Source organism: Chelonia mydas, chromosome 1 (assembly GCF_015237465.2).
Source record: "Chelonia mydas isolate rCheMyd1 chromosome 1, rCheMyd1.pri.v2, whole genome shotgun sequence".
NCBI classification, from domain to species: Eukaryota; Metazoa; Chordata; order Testudines; family Cheloniidae; genus Chelonia; species Chelonia mydas.
Window position 1 is genome coordinate 272647974 of NC_057849.1, and position 18568 is coordinate 272666541.

The 18568-nt window shown below is 43.4% G+C and overlaps 1 protein-coding gene across 1 annotated transcript in view; it reads left to right on the top strand.

The window, feature by feature from the left end:
- Window positions 1-856: 856 nt before the first annotated feature.
- The window catches only part of TSPAN19 (tetraspanin 19), a 29264-nt gene continuing 11552 nt past the window's right edge, over window positions 857-18568 (top strand). The window contains exons 1-5 of the mRNA XM_007069603.3: window positions 857-940; window positions 5188-5284; window positions 5369-5441; window positions 7163-7293; window positions 16542-16616. Coding sequence (XP_007069665.2) covers window positions 5219-5284; window positions 5369-5441; window positions 7163-7293; window positions 16542-16616 — 345 coding nt within the window. The 5' untranslated portion in view covers window positions 857-940; window positions 5188-5218. The remainder of the gene's footprint in view (window positions 941-5187; window positions 5285-5368; window positions 5442-7162; window positions 7294-16541; window positions 16617-18568) is intronic.

Here is an 18568-nt window from a genome sequence, read left to right on the forward strand (position 1 = left end):
GCCATGCAGAGCCAGGGCAGTTAGGCAGCCTGCCTTAGCCCAGGGCCCCCGTTGCATGGCCAACCAGACTTTAAATGGCCCAGTTGGTGGTGCCGACAGGAGCCACCAGGGTCCATTTTCAACCGAGCATTCCGGTCGAATACCGGATGCCTGGCAACCCCATCTAAACCAATTTTAAAAGTTCTTTCATGCAGTGTTGTTGTAGCCATGTTGGTCTCAGAATATGGGAGAGACAAGATGTGTGAGGTAATATCTTTTATTGGACAACTTCTGTTGGTGAGAGAGACAAAAGTTTACTTGAAGAGCTCTGGGTAAGCTCGAAATCTTGTCTCTCTCACCAACAGAAGTTGGTCTAGTAACAGATATAATCTCAGCCACCTTAAAATTGTCATTTAAGAGAAAATCAGATCCTTTAAAAATTCTTCAGGGGCAGAACTAATTCAGTGATATTTATCTTCCAGTACATGAATTAGGCCTGAGCTACACTTAAAATTTAGGTCAACGTAACTATGTTGCTCAGGGTTGTGAAAAATGCCAACCTCACCTCAAGTGTAAACACAGCTAGGTTGATGAAAGACTGCTCCTGTCAATCTAGCTACTATTGCTCAGAATGTAGTGTTCCTACACTGATGGAAAAGGCCCTCCATTGGTGTAGGCTGTGTCAACACTACAGAGCACTGTAGCTATGCTGGTATAGTCCCTGTAGTGTAGACATGACCTTAATCATTGTGTTCATGGTGATTAAAGCAAACAACTTATTGCAGCACTGAAAGGAAAGAAACTTCTGTAGAGCATTGTATATCGTTGTCTTCTGTAACAAGGAAGTAAAATATTATCAACAAAAGAAGAATTAGTAAACATACTCAAGATGCAGTGAAGAAACGAATTTATGCCACTATATAGTAGTGCTCCATAGATGAGAACGAAGTATTCAGCACTGGTAAGGATCTTTGTTTTGTTTTGGAGTTGTATTTTAATAGAATAATTACAGTACATGCTTCTGTGGGAATAACATTATTTTTACCTTTTATATAATCAAACAGTTTTACAAAGATTGAAAAATTGTGTGTAAACAGTTTTAATAATGAAACATTGAAGTGCTAGCACTATTCTTCCAAAGATTTCTGACTATTTCATGTACAATTTGGTCAGGTAACATGTAACCATTAGTATTGTTTTGCTGAGTATGCTGCAGGTACAGCATTTCATTAAATTCTAGATGTGAAAAACTCTGGGATGAGATTTAATTCCCTGTTAATACATAGTGCTTTATTTTAAGAGTGCTGGAATCTATTTCAGGGGAAGTGGAGCAACAGTTATCCAGTATGGTTCATAAATTGTACACAGTTTTGTAATATAGAATTAAACACATCAAAAGGCAGCCGTTTTAAGAAGTTTCTTCTTTTCGTCATTCTAGTGTTTAGCAAGTAAAAATTCCTAATGCAAAGAATAAGAATGTTGACAAGTCAAGCAAAAACTAATTTGAATGATATTCCTTAATCAATGCCTGTCACCATACTTCATTATATATGTTTTGTCTGTACAGTAAACTGTTTATTGGATACAATTCTTTGAAAATATGGAAGCTGCATCTATCCTGGTAAATCTCCTTCTATTTTAAAAATGACAGAAAATGTAACTATTATATTCTCATTCGTACACAGAAATTGATAGCAGCCCTGACAAAGGAGAGATCCTTAGGCATCCTTTCTTTTTCTATTGCATCTCTTGAAATTTGCTTTGGGAAATACCATTTGAATAGCACTGTTAAATTTTTGGGGCTTCAGCAACTTAATTCTTTCACTTGCCTGAATGGTGTCATAAAACAGAGAAATCAGTTAGTGCAGTTTTCTGTTCATCTACAGAAAAGCGTACAGATAACTTTTGTGGTTAAAGGTGTAATTTAATACCAGTGTGGTGTTATTGAATTAGGCTTGTAATAGAGTATTGTAAGTATGTGACAAATCTCAGTTTTTCAGTATCACCACTCCTACCACCAAAGAAGCTGGTAGAAAGTAAAGGTTATTTAAAAAAAAAATCTGAGTATGTTTGTTATCTATGTATGTTGTGAGTGAATTTAGTGCTCATGAAAGCAAGAATAAGCACTCCTTAGAGCCATTAAATTAAAACTAAATGGAACTCAGATGCACCAAAACTGCAATACTCCTTTTTTCCTCAACTCCTTTTTCCTCAAGATTCCTTGATTGTCTTCCCTCAGCACTGTTCACATGACTTTTCTTGTCAGTCCTGATGGACTCTTTCCCTTACAGCCCTGTTGGATAGACCCTTAGGATGAGATTATCCATCTTGTTAAATCTATTTAAGCACAGTGAAGCAGACTTAAACCCATCTCAATTGACCAGTGGAGTATCATCTCCTAATCATACTACTTTATGTCCTAGTGCCCCGCATAAGGAATAGAGAGCAAAAGATATCATGGCTGGGATCTCCGTATATCTGTCTGTTTCGTTACTGGCAGAAAAGCTCCCGTTGGCAGTTGGCATAAAATAGAGTAATCTTCAGGCTGCTCTGTCTTCCACAAGGAACTGGATTAGCATTTTCCAGCTCCAGGATTGTAGAGCCACAAAGAGGGTATAATGCAACCTTATTCCCAACTCTCACTCCCATTCCTGGAGACTTTCACCAAGTACGGCTCCTTTGTTCTACAGGATCTAGGCCTTGGTTTCTCTCTGCTTCACTGCTGTATTGTGCCTAATCAAAGGGTGTTCAGATCCTAAAGATGCAGTGCTAATCCAGAAATAAAGCAGGAGACACTCTACAGTCTTCCCCATAGGGCTCTACTAAAGTATCTCAGTTCTGATTGGCAGGACTCATGCTCTTTCTGCTCAGACTTTTATAGATGGGGGATGGTAACTGACTTTAGACAAATGTGACTGTCCATTAGGGACAAGTCTCGTAGGGTGGGCTCCATGAAGGATCTTAGGCATTGCAGCCCTGAGCATCACAGCGTCTAACTTTTAGGCACCTAGAAAATCCCAGGAACAACACAGCAATCCATGAAACTGAATTAGGCACTTAGGCACCCTATACCATGAAGGGAGAGGGGAAAGCATCTAAGAATGTGATCCACAAAAGCCAGTGTGTTAAGCAAGCAGCTGCCTAAGGAAGCCAACGGGAGATGCCGACGAGAGGGTGTATGCTAAGCCCCACCCCTCTCATAGAGATAGGTGCCGAAGTTGGTGTGCAATCACAAATTGGTATCCATTGCCTGGAACGGGATGGTTTAGATGCCTAAGCCACTTCTTGAGGGCATGAGTTAAGCACCACTTTACTCCACATGAAAAAGCCATAGCAGGAGGCCTTGTGCACCTCATAACTTGTAGCTGAGTGGTTAGCACATTCATCTAGGATGTGAGAGAGTGAGGTTCAATTACCCTCTTTCTGCTACAGGAAGAGAAGGGATACTTTCTTTTCAAATCTTTTCTCCTCCTCTGCAGACAGCTCTGGAGGAATTGAACCTGGATCTCTAACATCCCAGGTGAGTGTGCTAATCATGTGGGTAAAAATTATAAAATAGGCAATAATACCACATCTTCCTCTGGCCATATTTTGAATGGAATGCTCAGTGACTACCTCCCAGATTGGGCCCTTCACATGACTTAGGCAGCCAAATGCCTGTCTTCCCCTGGTTCATGATTTGTTCTGGGGCTTATCCCAGCCATGATATCTTTTGCTCTGCCCTATTCCTTACGCTGGGCACGAGGATGTAAGGTGGGAGATAGGCCTCCAAACGCCTAGAATGGGGAAGTGGCGCACATGCCCCTAGATCTAAAACTTAGGCATCGAGGGAACTTTTACAGTGGAATGTTGTTATACCAATAAAATAAAAACCAGCAGGATCTTATTAAAGGGGAAAAGGCAAAATGCCACATTTATTGTGAATACAGAAAGAATCATAGTAAGCAGTTAGTTATAGCTATAACATTCCATTCAATTTCATATTTATTCACACATTCATTCATACAAACACACACACACAGGTACTGCAAGGTTGTTATCATAGTTACCAGCCTTAGAGTTGCTCATGCCAAGCCACTGGCCAGGGGGCCTGGACATGAGGAGGGAGCAGGGCCTTGTCAGATGCTCATCTGATGCTCCTGGAAGTTGGTTTGCAGAATCAGACCCCTAAGTTCTCACTTTCTAGAGTCCATTTTTATAGGAATTTCTTCCTATGCCAGTCTATGGGAATTGCTTCATCATGCTGTTGCTGAATCAATCAGCAGATGGCACATTCCTGATGGCTCCGTGCTGCCAGATGTTATCTTGTTCTTTGGTTCTCCCATTCTTGAGGCTGTTGGGTGGATTCCAGTCTGCCCTCCGGGGGTCTCTGGTTATTTCCAATTGACACCTTCTTCAGCCGATGGACACTGGATTCTTAGGCTGGCACCTCCCTGATCATTCAGTTATTATCCACACCAAGCATCCATCCACATACATCCTCTATCTCTATTTTAATCACAATTGTTAACAAAGCGAGATGAATACAGCAAAAGGGCGGGGAGTCTCTGGGTGCTGTTTCTGTTGTTACAGAGTATTGCTTTGAGTCTCTCTCTGTGTGAGTAGTTGTTGTTAGAAAGAACTGCTTTGAGAACAGACTCTGTCTTAGAACGTACTAACACAATTAGCAGCTTGCAAGTTTCACACAGAGAGGGAGAGAAACAGTACCAAAAACCAAGAGACCTCTTAATTAGTAATACCCTGGAATTTAAACTATGGGGAATCAAACTCATTTGTGATTTTAATACAGAACTTCTTTATTATGATCCAAGAATGTTAGGTGCTGAGTGAGTCAAGGTGCCTACAGGGTTAGCAGCAGCCAAGCGGGAGCTTCATGATCACAGTGATGCTGTGTAAGTGTATAGCCGACAGAATCATAACTGACATCTTTGACACACAGACCTTCATCCCTCTTGCTCCAAAAAGTTTTTGCAGATGTATAAAGAAAAGACTGAAAAAGAAAATGTAAGACTGATCACAGCTATAAGGCAGCCATGACGGGTCAACCATCTTGGCACCTCTGATGATGCTGCCACTTTGTAACTCAAAATAGCAGTTTTAAATATTTACACTTATAGAACTGTATTCAGACATATACTGAAGGAGTTACTTATCTCATTGATTATATTGAACGAATGATTTATGTTGAATGAATAATTATATTTTCAGAAGCCATTAAAAACTCAGAAAAAGAAAGAGAATGAAACCGAGAGATAAAATATTAATCCTAAAATACTTTCTAAGAATCTTCAATGGAATTTTCTTGGTAAGAATCTTGATTTATTTTTAACAAGTTAAATAACTTGGTAAATATTATTCAGCAACTGTATTAATTAAAAATTATTTTCAGGTTTTAGGTCTTATGCTTATGATGTTTGGGGTGTGGCTTCTAATTGACAGAAACAATTTATTCACTGTTTTATGTGAGTATAAATAGATATTTTTTCTGCATTCCATGACTAGCAAAACATATACAAGCTAACAGAAATAATTATTGAATTTCTTCACAAGGTGGCAGCGTTGGATTAAAATGCAATGAATTAACTTTGCTGTAATTTATGTTGTCCCTCACTGGACAAATCTATTGCCAAAGTGAGGGAATGAAATCTGTAGCATAGACCCTTAGAACAGTAATTGAAGAGGTATTCTTCCATTGAGCAGCATCTATAACAGAGCTTAGGTCAGTTTAACTACATCTCTCAGTGGTATGAATGTAGCCGACATAGCTAGGTCAACCTAAAGTTTAGGTATAGACCAGGCCTGAGCCCCTGTCCAACCTGTAATAATAGGAAAGATCTTCAAGGATTCACAAGCTATTTCCTATGTAGACTCGGAGGAGAGCAACCACCTCCACAAAGGCTGAATGTGGAGGAAGGGGCCAACTACATTGTCCCAGAACCTGGCAGGAGGGTCTCGTGGGCCACCATAGTGGGTGCCCACCCCACCCCTAAGAGCCAGAGGCACCCACCGGGGGGTGAGATGGGGAGTCCCGGAGGTGCCTACCTGGGGCAGCTCCCAGGAAGCATCTGGCAGGTCCCTCTGGCTCCTAGGGGCAGGGGAGCATAGCTGGGGGGGGGAGCAGGGGGAGCGGTCGCTCCACCATTGATAACATCAAAAGTGGCACCTTAGGCACTGACTCCCTTGGTGCTCCGGGGCTGGAGCACTCACGGGGAAAATTTGGTGGGTGCAGAGCACCCACCGGCAGCTCCCGACCCCGCGCCCGGCCCCAGATCACCTCACCTCCGCTCCGCCTCCTCCGCTGAACACGCTGCCCTTCTCTGCTTCTCCGCTCCGCCTCCCCCCCTCCCGGCTTCCCGCAGATCAGCTGTTCGGCAGGAAGCCTGGGAGGGCTGAGAAGCAGGTGGCGGCTTCACACTCAGGCCGAAGGTGGCAGAGGCGAGCTGGTTCCCCTGCGCGCCCCCTCCCCCCCTCAGGTTACCTGCTGCGGTGCGGGCGCCCCTCCTCATGCCCCCCGCCACAGCTCACCTCCGCATCCCTGGGCCTGAGTGGGAAGCCGCGGCCTGCTTCTCAGCCTGCCCCAGCTTCCCATGCAAACAGCTGATTCGCGGGAAGCCTGGGGGGGCGGAAAAGCAGAGCGGGGCGGCGCATTCAGGGGAGGAGGCGGAGGCAGAGCGGAGGTGAGCTGGGGCCGGGGGTGGGGTGGGGAGCTGCCAGTGGGTGCTCTGCACCCACCAAATTTTCCCCTTGGGTGCTCCAGGGCTGGAGCACCCATGGAGTCGGTGCCTAAGTTGCCACTTTTGGCCAGTTAAATTTAGAAGCCTTTTTAGAACTGGTTGTCCCTCGTGGAACAACTGGTTCTCAAAGGGCTTCTAAATTTAACAACCGGTTCTAGCGAACCGGTACGAACCGGCTCCAGCTCACCACTGAGTGTATACCTCCTCTGAACAATACTGGGCGTTAGCGAAATATCAAGAGGAAAGCAGACCTCTGTCTCTTTAGCCAGATCTAGCAGTGCAGGTAATAACTTCATTTGGTGACTTCACTAATTCTGTCTTTCAACAATGGCTTTAAAAAAGTTGGGACAATGAATTTTTAAAAATGAAGAAGTTTTAATGGCAGATGTTTTGTAAGTGGAAGTTACCAAGAAAAAAAAATCACATTTTATGAATTCATTTTGTTTCAGTTCTCACAGGTGAGAGCCACTTGGTAGCATATATTTCTTATATGTTGCTTGGCGTTGGATTCATCCTTGTTTTTATTTCATTCTTGGGATTCCTAGGAAGCTTTAAAGAAATCAGATGGTTTCTAATTCTGGTAAGTACATTCTTGTAAAATGACTCCAGATTTAAAATGTTAACTTGCAAAGCACGGTCAATGAACATATTACAGGAACAGAGTGTCCCAATATTATTATTTACTTTCTACCAAATGCCTGTGTCACGTGTGAAGTTCTGCAGAAATAGATAAGGAGAGTGAATATAAAATGAGAGATCATGATGTAAGAAGCTGCATGGCATAAGAGAAGACATTACCAGATGAGAATAAGCTACAGCAAATTGCTTTTATCAAGTCACAATACTAGTGAGCATTAAGCATATGGGTTTAAAAATGTTAGAACATTGCAAATTTTATCCATTAGGTACATTTGCAACATTAGTTTATTATCAGTAAGCTCTTTTCTGGGGGGAAGGGGAAATGCCTCTAGCCCCTGAAGCAATTTGTAAAACTCCTTTTTAGTTTCAGACTATAAAGGTTGCTTCCCGCAAAGACCCACTTATAGCAACACCTTGTGGAATTACAGTATGCTGTAGATCTTGCCACCCTTTTAACAGTATAGGTTCGCCTTGCGGTGACAGTACTGGAAAAAAACAATTGCATTGTCAGTTTTGCTACCAGGCCAGATTATTTTACTGGATTATTTGTATAACCCTTCTGCCAGATGGATCCAGCAGCAATCAGGGCTTGGTTCAATATCTAGGGGTTTCTTTTCAACAGTGCAACAAAGAACCAACTCAAGCCCCGACCCAGTAATCTGGGAAAATTACATACCACCCATGGGTGCCTCTGAGAGGCAATACTTGCCCACTCGCAAGCACAGAGTCTGAATGTAGAAAAGAAACTTTTCATGAAAGGAGGGAAGGCACCTGACATTAATTAGGGAGAATGCCACAAGCAGGATTCAGGGGACACCATCATAAAGCCTAATCACATCAGCCACACTATCAGAGGCTCGTTCACCTGCGCATCTACCAATGTGATATGTGCCAGCAATGCCCCTCTGCCATGTACATTGGCCAAACCGGACAGTCTCTACATAAAAGAATAAATGGACAGAAATCAGATGTCAAGAATTATAACATTCAAAAACCAGTCGGAGAACACGTCAATCTCTCTGGTCACTCGATTACAGACCTAAAAGTGGCAATATTACAACAAAAAAACTTTAAAAAGACTCCAACAAGAGACTGCTGAATTGGAATTAATTTGCAAACTGGACACCATTAAATTAGGCTTGAATAAAGACTGGGAGTGGATGTGTCATTACACAAAGTAAAACTATTTTCCCATGTTTATTTTTCCCTCTTACTGTTTTTCATACGTTCTTGTCAACTGCTGGAAATGGCCCACCTTGATTATCACTACAAAAGGTTTTTTTTCCCTCTCCTGCTGGTAATAGCTCACCTTACCTGATCACTCTCATTACAGTGTGTATAATAACACCCATTGTTTCATGTTCTCTGTGTATATAAAATCCCCCTACTGTATTTTCCACTGCATGCGTCCGATGAAGTGAGCTGTAGCTCATGAAACCTTATGCTCAAATAAATTTGTCAGTCTCTAAGGTGCCACAAGTACTCCTGTTCTTTTTGCGGATACAGACTAACACGGCTGCTACTCTGAAACAGTTCCTTTTCTGTGTCCCTCTCTGCTCATAGAGGTTGTGCTTGGTCAGAGAGGACTCGGGGTTCAGAGGTGCGTCTGTGTGAGTTCACCTCCCACCTGGGGAAGAAGGCACCTTGCTTGCGCTGCCAGCTGAGCACTTGCTTTGGCTGGCTGCCCCGCCAGCTGCTGCTCCTTGCCGCCTGGCCACCCCGCCAACCACGGTTCCTTACTGCCTCACCAGCCTCTCATTCTGCTCACTGCCTCGCTCATTCACCGGCCAACTGTCAGCCACCTGTCTCTCTGCTGTGACTGCTGCACATCAGTCTCTTAGTAATTTTCAGCTCTTTGCAGGGTGGGCAGAAACACAGTCCCACCACAACTGATTTCAGCTCTGATTCAGCATTTAAAATAACAAAGAGGCTCCTAATGAAGCCTGTTTAGTTCTTTCTTTGAACAGTGGGGAAGAACAGGTTAAACCAGTCTGGGGCCCCCTAGGGAGCCTTTCATAGGGCTCTGGCATTTGAGACAATGGCTTAACGAGGTCCTATCAGTTGTGGGTGACCCCCTAATCTGGGACAGGTTAAGCACAGTCCTGCTTTTCTGTATTCATACAATAATGCCAACAACATTGGTATCAGCATTTCACTACCCCTGCACTCAATAGTAAAGTGATTTGTAACCCAGCACCAGCCAAAGTTGATTATTTTAAGCAATACTGCTCTACCTGCCAGATATCTATGCAGAGTAGGTGTGCTCATGTAAATACAGTTTGCTCCGGAAGTCTCTCCCCATCCCAGCTAGCTGTCAGGGGAGAATTCATTCAGTTCACTTTGACCCTTACATTTGGTTGACTTTAATTTACTACTTGATGCTGTCTTCAGTTGTAAATTGGCAGTGCTATTGCATGTTGTATTCCCTGTGCTCTTGGAACTGTTCAAGAAAAAGTGTCCCTGTCCCTCAGACAAAACCTCAACAGGGCAATCAGATTTCACTCTAAACCAGGGGTTGTCAAACTTCATTGCACCGGGACCCCCTTCTGACAACAAAAATTACTACACAACGCCAGGAGGGAGGACCAAAGCCTGAGCCTGCCCAAGCCCTGCTGCTCCAGGCAGATGGGGGCAAAGCTAAACGGAAGCTGAAGCTTAATGGAAGCCAAAGCTCAGTCTTCGGCTTCAGCTCTGGGCCCCAGAAAGTCTAAAGCCAGCCCTGGCGACCCCTTAAAACAGGGTCATGACCCACTTTGGGGTCCCGACTCACAGTTTGAGAATTGCTGCTCTAAACCATTGCTCCTCCTGCTGACAATAGTCTGCCTGCTCAGCAAGCTGTGGTGCTCTGTGGAGTCAGCTCTCCTGAGTGCAGTGCTTCAGTGGATGAAATGAAGCACTTGTGTGCTGCACAGCAGACTCCGCAGAGCAGGCTCACAGTTTGACTTATGTTAGCAGGGACAGGCTCAGCAGAGATAGCAGTGCTCACTTTATGGCCTTTCTGAAAGTGAAGACTTGCAAGCATAGGAAGAGAAGGAATAATTGAAATATTTACCATCCCATATAACAGTGGTCCCCAAACTGTTGGTCATGCCCTCCAAGGGGGGGTGCGGAGGAATGTTCAGGGGGCTGTGTGGCGGGGCCCAGGCCAGCCCCCATGGGGGGCCGGGAGGGAGTGCCATCCAGCCCTGCTTTGCCCCCAGACCAGCTCCAGCCCCAGAGGCAGCTTCACTGTGCCCCCTGCTCCACTCCCAGCCCAGCTCTGCCCCCATCCCCTCTCTGCCCCAGGCCAGCTCCGCCTCTAGCCCCAGCTGCTCCCCCATCCTCAGTTCTTCCCCCAGTTCCACCTTCAGCCCAAGCTCCACTACAGAGCTAACTGCAGTAATGGAGGCAGGGCACTGACAAATTCCATTACTGGCAAGCGGGGGGAGGGCACGAGAGGAAAAGTTTGGACACTTCTGCCATACAACATGCATTCAGGAGATGGGTGATTAGAAGGGCAATTCCCACTACAGCTAATTAGTTAGGGCCTGTTTCTCCATTGCCTTAGACCCGATGTAGTCATTCATACCTGTGAAAAGTGAATGTAAACTGATATTGCTATTGTGAATGGAGAATTCAGATTTGAAGGTGCAAATACAATGGTGCAAGACCCCCACACACACTCCACCCCCTGTGCCTTGTTCAGGATAAAAGTATCTTTCCAGGTATAACCAGAATTCCAACATGGGAGTGGCTGCTTCCACATCTGTCAGCTACTTCAATAGTATCTTCTTTTCAGGCTGGTCAAAATTCTGTCCCTCTAAGGCAATGGTGGGCAACCTGCGGGCCGCCAGACTGTTTGTGAAGGATCAGAAATGGACACTGTGTAGAGTCAAGCACAGGAGTTTATTACGCACAGCGCTGGCAGAGTGTCACTTTGCTTATTAGGCAATTAATTACAATAGATTATGTAGGGTGCTCATTGGGTGGAGAGAAGCAACAGGGATGGGTTTTCCCAAGCCCCTGGATAGGTTCTAGCAGTAAGACAAAGATAAGCACAATAAAACAATGATCTAAAAGATTACATAATGGCTCCACCCATGGTTCAAATTAACATATTGCTTACACACAGGTAATTACCCTTAAACTATTTCTATTAAAGTATAGAGGTTCAATTCTAATTTTGGGGTCCAGGGGAAGGAGGTAGCAGCTCTCCCAGTTGACCAACAGGTACATTAATAGAATCATAGAATATCAGGGTTGGAAGGGACCTCAGGAGGTCATCTAGTCCAACCCCCTGCTCAAAGCAGGCCCAATCCCCAACTAAATCATCCTGGAGATTTAAAGCAAAAAAGCAGTAATTAGTACCTAAAAATAACAACTGTTTATAGTTTTACCCTTTGCACTTCTGTGGGCTACGATTGGCATACATCTGTGAGGGGAGAGTGTCATAACTCATGTCAATCATATTAGACCTCTCCCTGAACTCTGTTCTGGCATCAGTACCAGGAAGTTACCTTGGAGGCCCTTCTCAGTGCTTCGTGTGTCTATAACTTGCGATAAGGACACCCAGTTACAACTCACCATCTGGATTCATGCTGACTCTGCTATTGACTTGAAACACACAAAGTTGTCTGTTTACCCCAGCTTTCTCTTAGCCAGGTATTGTTCTTTGTTAGCTAGTCCTCATCTGGGCCTATATTAAAAGTTCTTATCAGAAACTGTAGTTAAGATCTTACATCAGAAGCAAATGGATTTTGGCCCTTCAGTTTGTTTACATTTGGATGGCCGCCCGCAGCTTCCAGTGGCCGAGGTTTGCCATTCCTGGCCAATGGGAGCTGTGGGAAGTGGCGGTCAGGCCCGAGCTGCTTCCCACAGCTCCCATTGGTGGGAAACGGCAAACCGCGGGAGGAGCTGTGGGTGACCATGCAAACGTAAGCAAACAGTCTGGCAGCCCACCAGCAGATTACCCTGGTGGGCCGTGTGCAGCCCACGGGCCGCAAGTTGCCCACAACTTCTCTAAGGCAATGGTTTGCAATGTTTTTTCATGTGCAGACCCCTAAAAATTTTGACTGGAGGCGTGGACCCCTTTAAAACCACTGTTTTATGGTAATGACAACCTTTTGCGGATCCCTTAGACATAGTCTGTGGACCCCCAGGGGTCCGTGGACCACTGCTCTCAGGATGCTGGCCCCCTTTGAATTAGATGAGCATTATTGACTCACTAGCAGTGTGTGCGATCTGCCAAGCTTCCTTGCTTAAGGGCCTTCCTTGACAGGCTGACATTCACAACTTTAGAAGTAGACCTAAGAAATACTAAAGCAGCTGGTCTAATAGACAGTAAAAAACAACAGCTGGAGGTAAAAAGGAAAAAAAAATGGCTTCAGATACAAAATTACTAACACTACTCTTGTAGCACTGCAACGTGCAATTGCTTTGTGAACTTTAAGGACCTTAAACCCTATGGCCTATGTTATACAGATCAGACTAGATGATCACAATGGTCCCTTTTAGTTTTATATCTACGAATAGGCTATATTTTCAGCACAGCTTTGCACAGAAGCAGAAGTGCATACAAGGGCTTATTTCAACTGATAGTAACTTATGGATGTTGTAATAATGATAGAATCTGAGAAGAAGCCTTTGCTTGTTCTGTAGCTTCACTTCAGAGAAAGGAAGCAGGTAATGCAGTGAAACAGTAGAGAGAGCCTAGAGAGGACTACACAGCAGACCCCTGTGCATATATTGGGGCCTGTCTGAACTCCAAGATAAATGCTCTACTACGAATGTGGTTAGACTTGACTAATGGGTCGTGAGCCAGTCTATGTACATACTCCAAAGAGTATAGGGAAATAAGGGACTTACTCCCTATGTGGGCTACTTATATTGCAGAACACAGCAACTGCACCAGCACTGCTGCTTCCCCTCCAATGCTATTCAGAGGAGAGTGTGTGGGAAAAAGGCAGAAGAAGGCAAAATGTCACAGGTATCAGTGTTTCAGGTACTCATGTAAATGAGGATCAGCAAAACTATTCCCACTGAAAGTGTTCATGTGGGCATCTTGAAAGCTCTTCACACGTTGGGACTCATCCAGTCAGGAAGCAGTGACAATACCATGTAACTTAGGGGATCACACAGGACAAATAGCAAGCAGAGAATATGTGAAGCAAGCTTTACGGTGAATCCTTGTAAAACAAGAATATTTCATGTAATCTTGCCTTGGGTCTGAATGTGCAGATATTACTCATGCATCACTCCCCAATGAAATCAGTGGGAAGTTTGTGTGGCTAAGGCCAAGAGAATCATGTCGCAGTTTTGTGTTTTGCATATCCATTGCTGAAAGCTCTGCTGATAAAATAAAGCTCTGCTGGATAAAATTTGGCCCTTCTGAAGTCAATCAGAAAACTCCCATTGATACAATGGCACCAGGATTTAATCCATTAGATTTATATCACACTAAGTATGAAGAGTGTTTCACGACAGATAACTTATACTTTGAAGACACAAATGGCTATAATATAGCTATATTATGAAAACACCAAGTATGATTAAATAAAGAGTAGCTAGCAGTTATTTTGGCTATTATGGTTGTAACTAGTACTCATATTTGATATCTGTTCTTTAAGGACTCAGTTGAAATTAATGGCAAGACACACATCAATTTCAGCGAGATTGGACTATAATTTTAAATTCTCACAATCTTTGTTTTTGTTTTTCATGCTTCTATATTCCTTTTCCCCCCATTTCTTTATTATCCTTTTTTGTGTAATATCTAATTTAGACGATAAGAACCTTGACGCAGAGAGAGATCCTTTTTGTTGGTAAAGTACCACAAATGTCAATGAGGCACACCAGTCAGAGCTAGGAACTCCTGAGTTCTAATCCTGGCTCTTACCCCAGCTCAATCTACAGCACTAGACTATAGTGCCTTAGCCTTTTTGCATCACTTTTTTACATCTGTTAAAGGGAGATGATAATACAGGTATCTAATTGCCAGTCTCCATAAGGTTGTTATGATTAATTACTAAGAGTGAGATCCTGGCCTCACTGAAGTCAATGGAAAAACTCCAAGGGGCTGTCTTAGATGGACACAGTTTGTTGGGGAAGAGTCAACACAACTTTTGTGAAGGAAAATCATGCCTCACCAATCTATTAGAATTCTTTGAGAGGGTCAACAAACGTGGAGCAGAGCGATACAGAGGACATAGTGTAATTGGACTTTGAGAAAGCCTTTTACAAGGTCCCTCAACAAAGGCTTTTAAGCAAAGTAAGCATTCGTGGATAAGAGGGAATGTCCGCTCATGGATCAGTAACTGGTTAAAGGACAGGAAACAAAGGATAGGAATAAATGATCAGTTGTCCGAATGGAGAGAGATAAATAGTGGTGTCCCCCAAGGATCTGTACTGGGACCAGTGCTGTTCAACAGATTCAAAAATTATCTGGAAAAAGGGAAATAATGAGGTGGCAAAATTTGCAGATGATAAGTTACTCAAGATAGTTAAATCCAAAAACTGCAAAGAGTTACATAGGAATCTCACAAAATTGGGTGACTGGGCAACAAAATGGCAGATGAAATTCATTGTTGATAAATGCAAAACAATGCACATTGGAAAACATAATCCCAACTATACATATAAAATGATGGGGTCTAAATTAGTTGTCACCACTGAAGAAAGAGATCTTGGAGTCACTGTGGATAGTTCTCTGAAAACAGCCACTCAGTATGCAGTGGCAGTCAAAAAGCTAACAGAATACGAGGAACCATTAGGAAAGTGATAGATAATAAGCCAGAAAATATCATAATGCCTCTATATAAATCTATGGTATGCCCACACATATTACATGCAGTTCTGGTCACCCCATCTCAAAAAAGATATATTAGAATTGGAAAAGATACAGAGAAGGACAACGAAAATGATTAAGGGTATGGAACGGCTTCTGTATGAGAAGAACTGGAACTTCTCAGCTTGGAAAAGAGACGACTAAGAGGGAATCTGATAGAGGTCTATGAAATTGTGAATGGTGTGGAGAAAGTGAATAAAGAAGTGTTATTTACTCCTTCACATTACAGAAGAACCAAGGGTTACCCAATGTAATTAATAGGCAGCAGGTTTAAAACAAACAAAAGGAAGTACTGCTTCACACAATGCACAGTTAACCTGTGGAACTCATTGCCAGGGGATGCTGTGAAGGTCAAAATTATAGTGGGGTTCAAAAAAAATTAGTTAAGTTCATGGAGGATAGGTCCATCAATGGCTATTAGCCAAGATGGTCCAGGATACAACCCTATGCTCCGGGTATCTCTAGTCTCTGGTTGCCACAAACTGGGTGTGAACAACAGGAGATGGATTCATTCCTTCTGAAGCAGTTAGCATTGGCCACAGCCAGAAGACAGGATACTGGGGTAGACAGACCATTGGTCTGACCCAGTATGGCTGTTCTTATGTCTTTTTATTCTAAGTTTGTATAGTGCCTAGCAGAGTGGATTCCTGGTCCATAACTGAGGCTACTAGCTGTTTTGATAATACCAATAAATAATAGTTTACTTCAAAGGAGCCTGGATTTCACCCTAAGTGTTTCACAATGTTTTCAAGATGAATGGCACTATATACTGCAACTACTCTGTAATTATTATGTTTAACATCTCTGCTACCTACCAGTAACTTTGCTCATTATTTCAATAAAAGTTAAAGCTTCCTCTTTAAATCTAGTGTCATCAAATTGTGTCTTACTTAATATCTAAGGCTATGTGTACACTACAGCCTATCTTGGCAAAATTTATGTCACGCAGGGGTGTGAATATCCCCCCCTCCGCTGAGCAACATAAGTTACACCGACATAAATGCTTTTGTGCACAGCACTACGTTTATGGGAAAGCTTCTGACATAGCTTCTGCTGCTCACAGAGGTGTTTTTTTATGCCAACATCAGAGCTTTCTCCCATAAGCACAGAGTGTCTTCACCAGCCGTGCCGCTGCAGCACTGTATATATAGCAGTGGCCTAATCCTGAATGGCAGCAGCAGCGATTCCTATGTATTGTGCTCTCTGATTGCTTTTATAGGGACATATTTCCTTACTTTTATTGGAATACATCTAAATAATAAGCATGGCTGATCAGATTTCAGTTTATGAAGCAGCTTTCCATGCAATGTTCTGTTGTGCAATAATTCTTATTTAGATATTTATTTTTATTTTATTTTTTTTTCCAGTATCTGGGACTCATAGTCCTGCTGTTTGGTGTCCAAGTTGCAATGCTAGTGCTAATATATATAAGAAAAGAAGAGGTATGTAAACTTTCTATCATATAGACCTGTTATTAATTTTAAATTGTTGCTAAAATTATTAAGGGCCAATCCCTATGCGGGTACAGAGATATGTTATGCACTGAGATGGGAGCTCTGCAGTGGATTTAATATGCCCAAGTATGCTCATGCTGACACATTAGGGGACACAGAGCCACTTGGAACCCAAGGAGACTTGGAAGGTTCTCATGCAAATTAATTCCCCACCTCCTCCTCCACAGACTGTCTTTACAGCCTTCTCCTGTGCAGGAGCCAAGGATATTCTGGTCAGCAGTAGCACCAATAGATCTGCCCAGGGGGAGCTTGAAAGGGATACAGGTGCTTGTGAGTGTGGGTTGAGTAGGTGTCACCCCACTACCTTTCACTGTGGGCTAATGGGCCCACTTCCTGCTGATATCTCCATTTAGAAGATGCCAGCCAGCTCTGGTGCTGGGCTGGGAGAAGGCTCACTCGCTGTCTTTCCAGCCACCAGGTAGCTTGGATGCTACCCCACGCCAAGACATCCGGGAAGGCACCACATTCCTGTAACTCCCCGATGACTCCACTGCTGCATACAGAAGTGGGAAGGAAGAGACAGAAGGGTGGGGATCCATGGCACACCTCTGGCTGCTGCCAGGGGGCTTTCCCTATAAAATTCAACTTCTCACAGTACAGGCCAGCAGCGTTGGTATTTGGCCTTTAGAAAATCACAGGTATTGTTACATGACTCACCATCCCAGAGAACCCCCCTGCAGCAAGAGCAGCAGATGTAGCACTTCCACCCCAGTTTCCCCACACAATCTTCAGCCTGTTCTCGCCATGCCATTGACTTGCTGCAGTGATTTTGCCCTCCAACTAAGTCATTAACAAGAGTCCACCCCTTCTGGGGAATCCAAATCTAAAACCCAAAGGCTCCCCTCCTTCCCAAGGGGTCTGTCTTCTCTCCTTTAATTTCAGGCACTCTTCTGCCCACCCTAGGGCTGAGCTTTTGCTCGTTCCAGGTTCATTTCCATCTCACCCCTCCTGGGCTCCTTTGAGTTGCTCCCTGCTATTTCCTGAACAGCCACTCCTTAACCTCTGCCTGATTTATACCCACCTCTCCAGCCAGCTGCCCACAACTGCGCTTCCTTCCTCTTAAATTCAATACCCAGCACAGGTGAAGCGGAGTGCAGTGCTGACATGCAAAAGTCCCATTGTCCCTTAAAGGGGCAGGCTTCCGTGTACCAAGTATTTAATCCCACTATCCAAGCAAAGACTGTGTAAACAATGGCCGTAGCGCTATAGTTCAGATTGTATTATCCCAGTTTAGAGGGAACATATAGGCTGAATTAAAGACCACATAGAACACGTTTCTGCAAGATAATGATTGGGTGGGGGAAAATATGGAACTGTGTTAGATGGGGTGGTCCTAAAGTAGTTCACATGACAGAAGGTATTTTCTCTTACGAAATATAAGAAGTGTAGGTAATGTACAATACATTAGCACTGCCACTGCTAGACCTTTTGTAAAATTCTAATGGCTGTTAATAGGGAATTAATGTATTTTTAAAGAATAATAGAAGAATTATGCTGAAATTAGATAATTAGCTTATGTAATGAGCTTTATAACATGAATGATATAATTAACCACTATGTAAGAACTGCATCTATCTTGCAATTTGTAGCAACAGTAATTGTTACCATGACATGTAAAATATATGAATTAATTACACTATTTGTCAACTTAAGTTCTATTTTAAATGCAAGCACAGCCAGCATGTCTGTGAATGCAAAAATTCTATGTGATGACTATGGCCCAGATCCACAAAGGGACTTAGGCACCCAAGTCCCAGATTTAGGTACCACTGCAATCCACAAAACCGCTGCTCAGCTGCAGTCTAAACCTGTAGGCACCTAAACTCACTGAGGTTAGTATCCACAAAAGATTTAGATGTTACAACAGTAAGTGTTGCAAC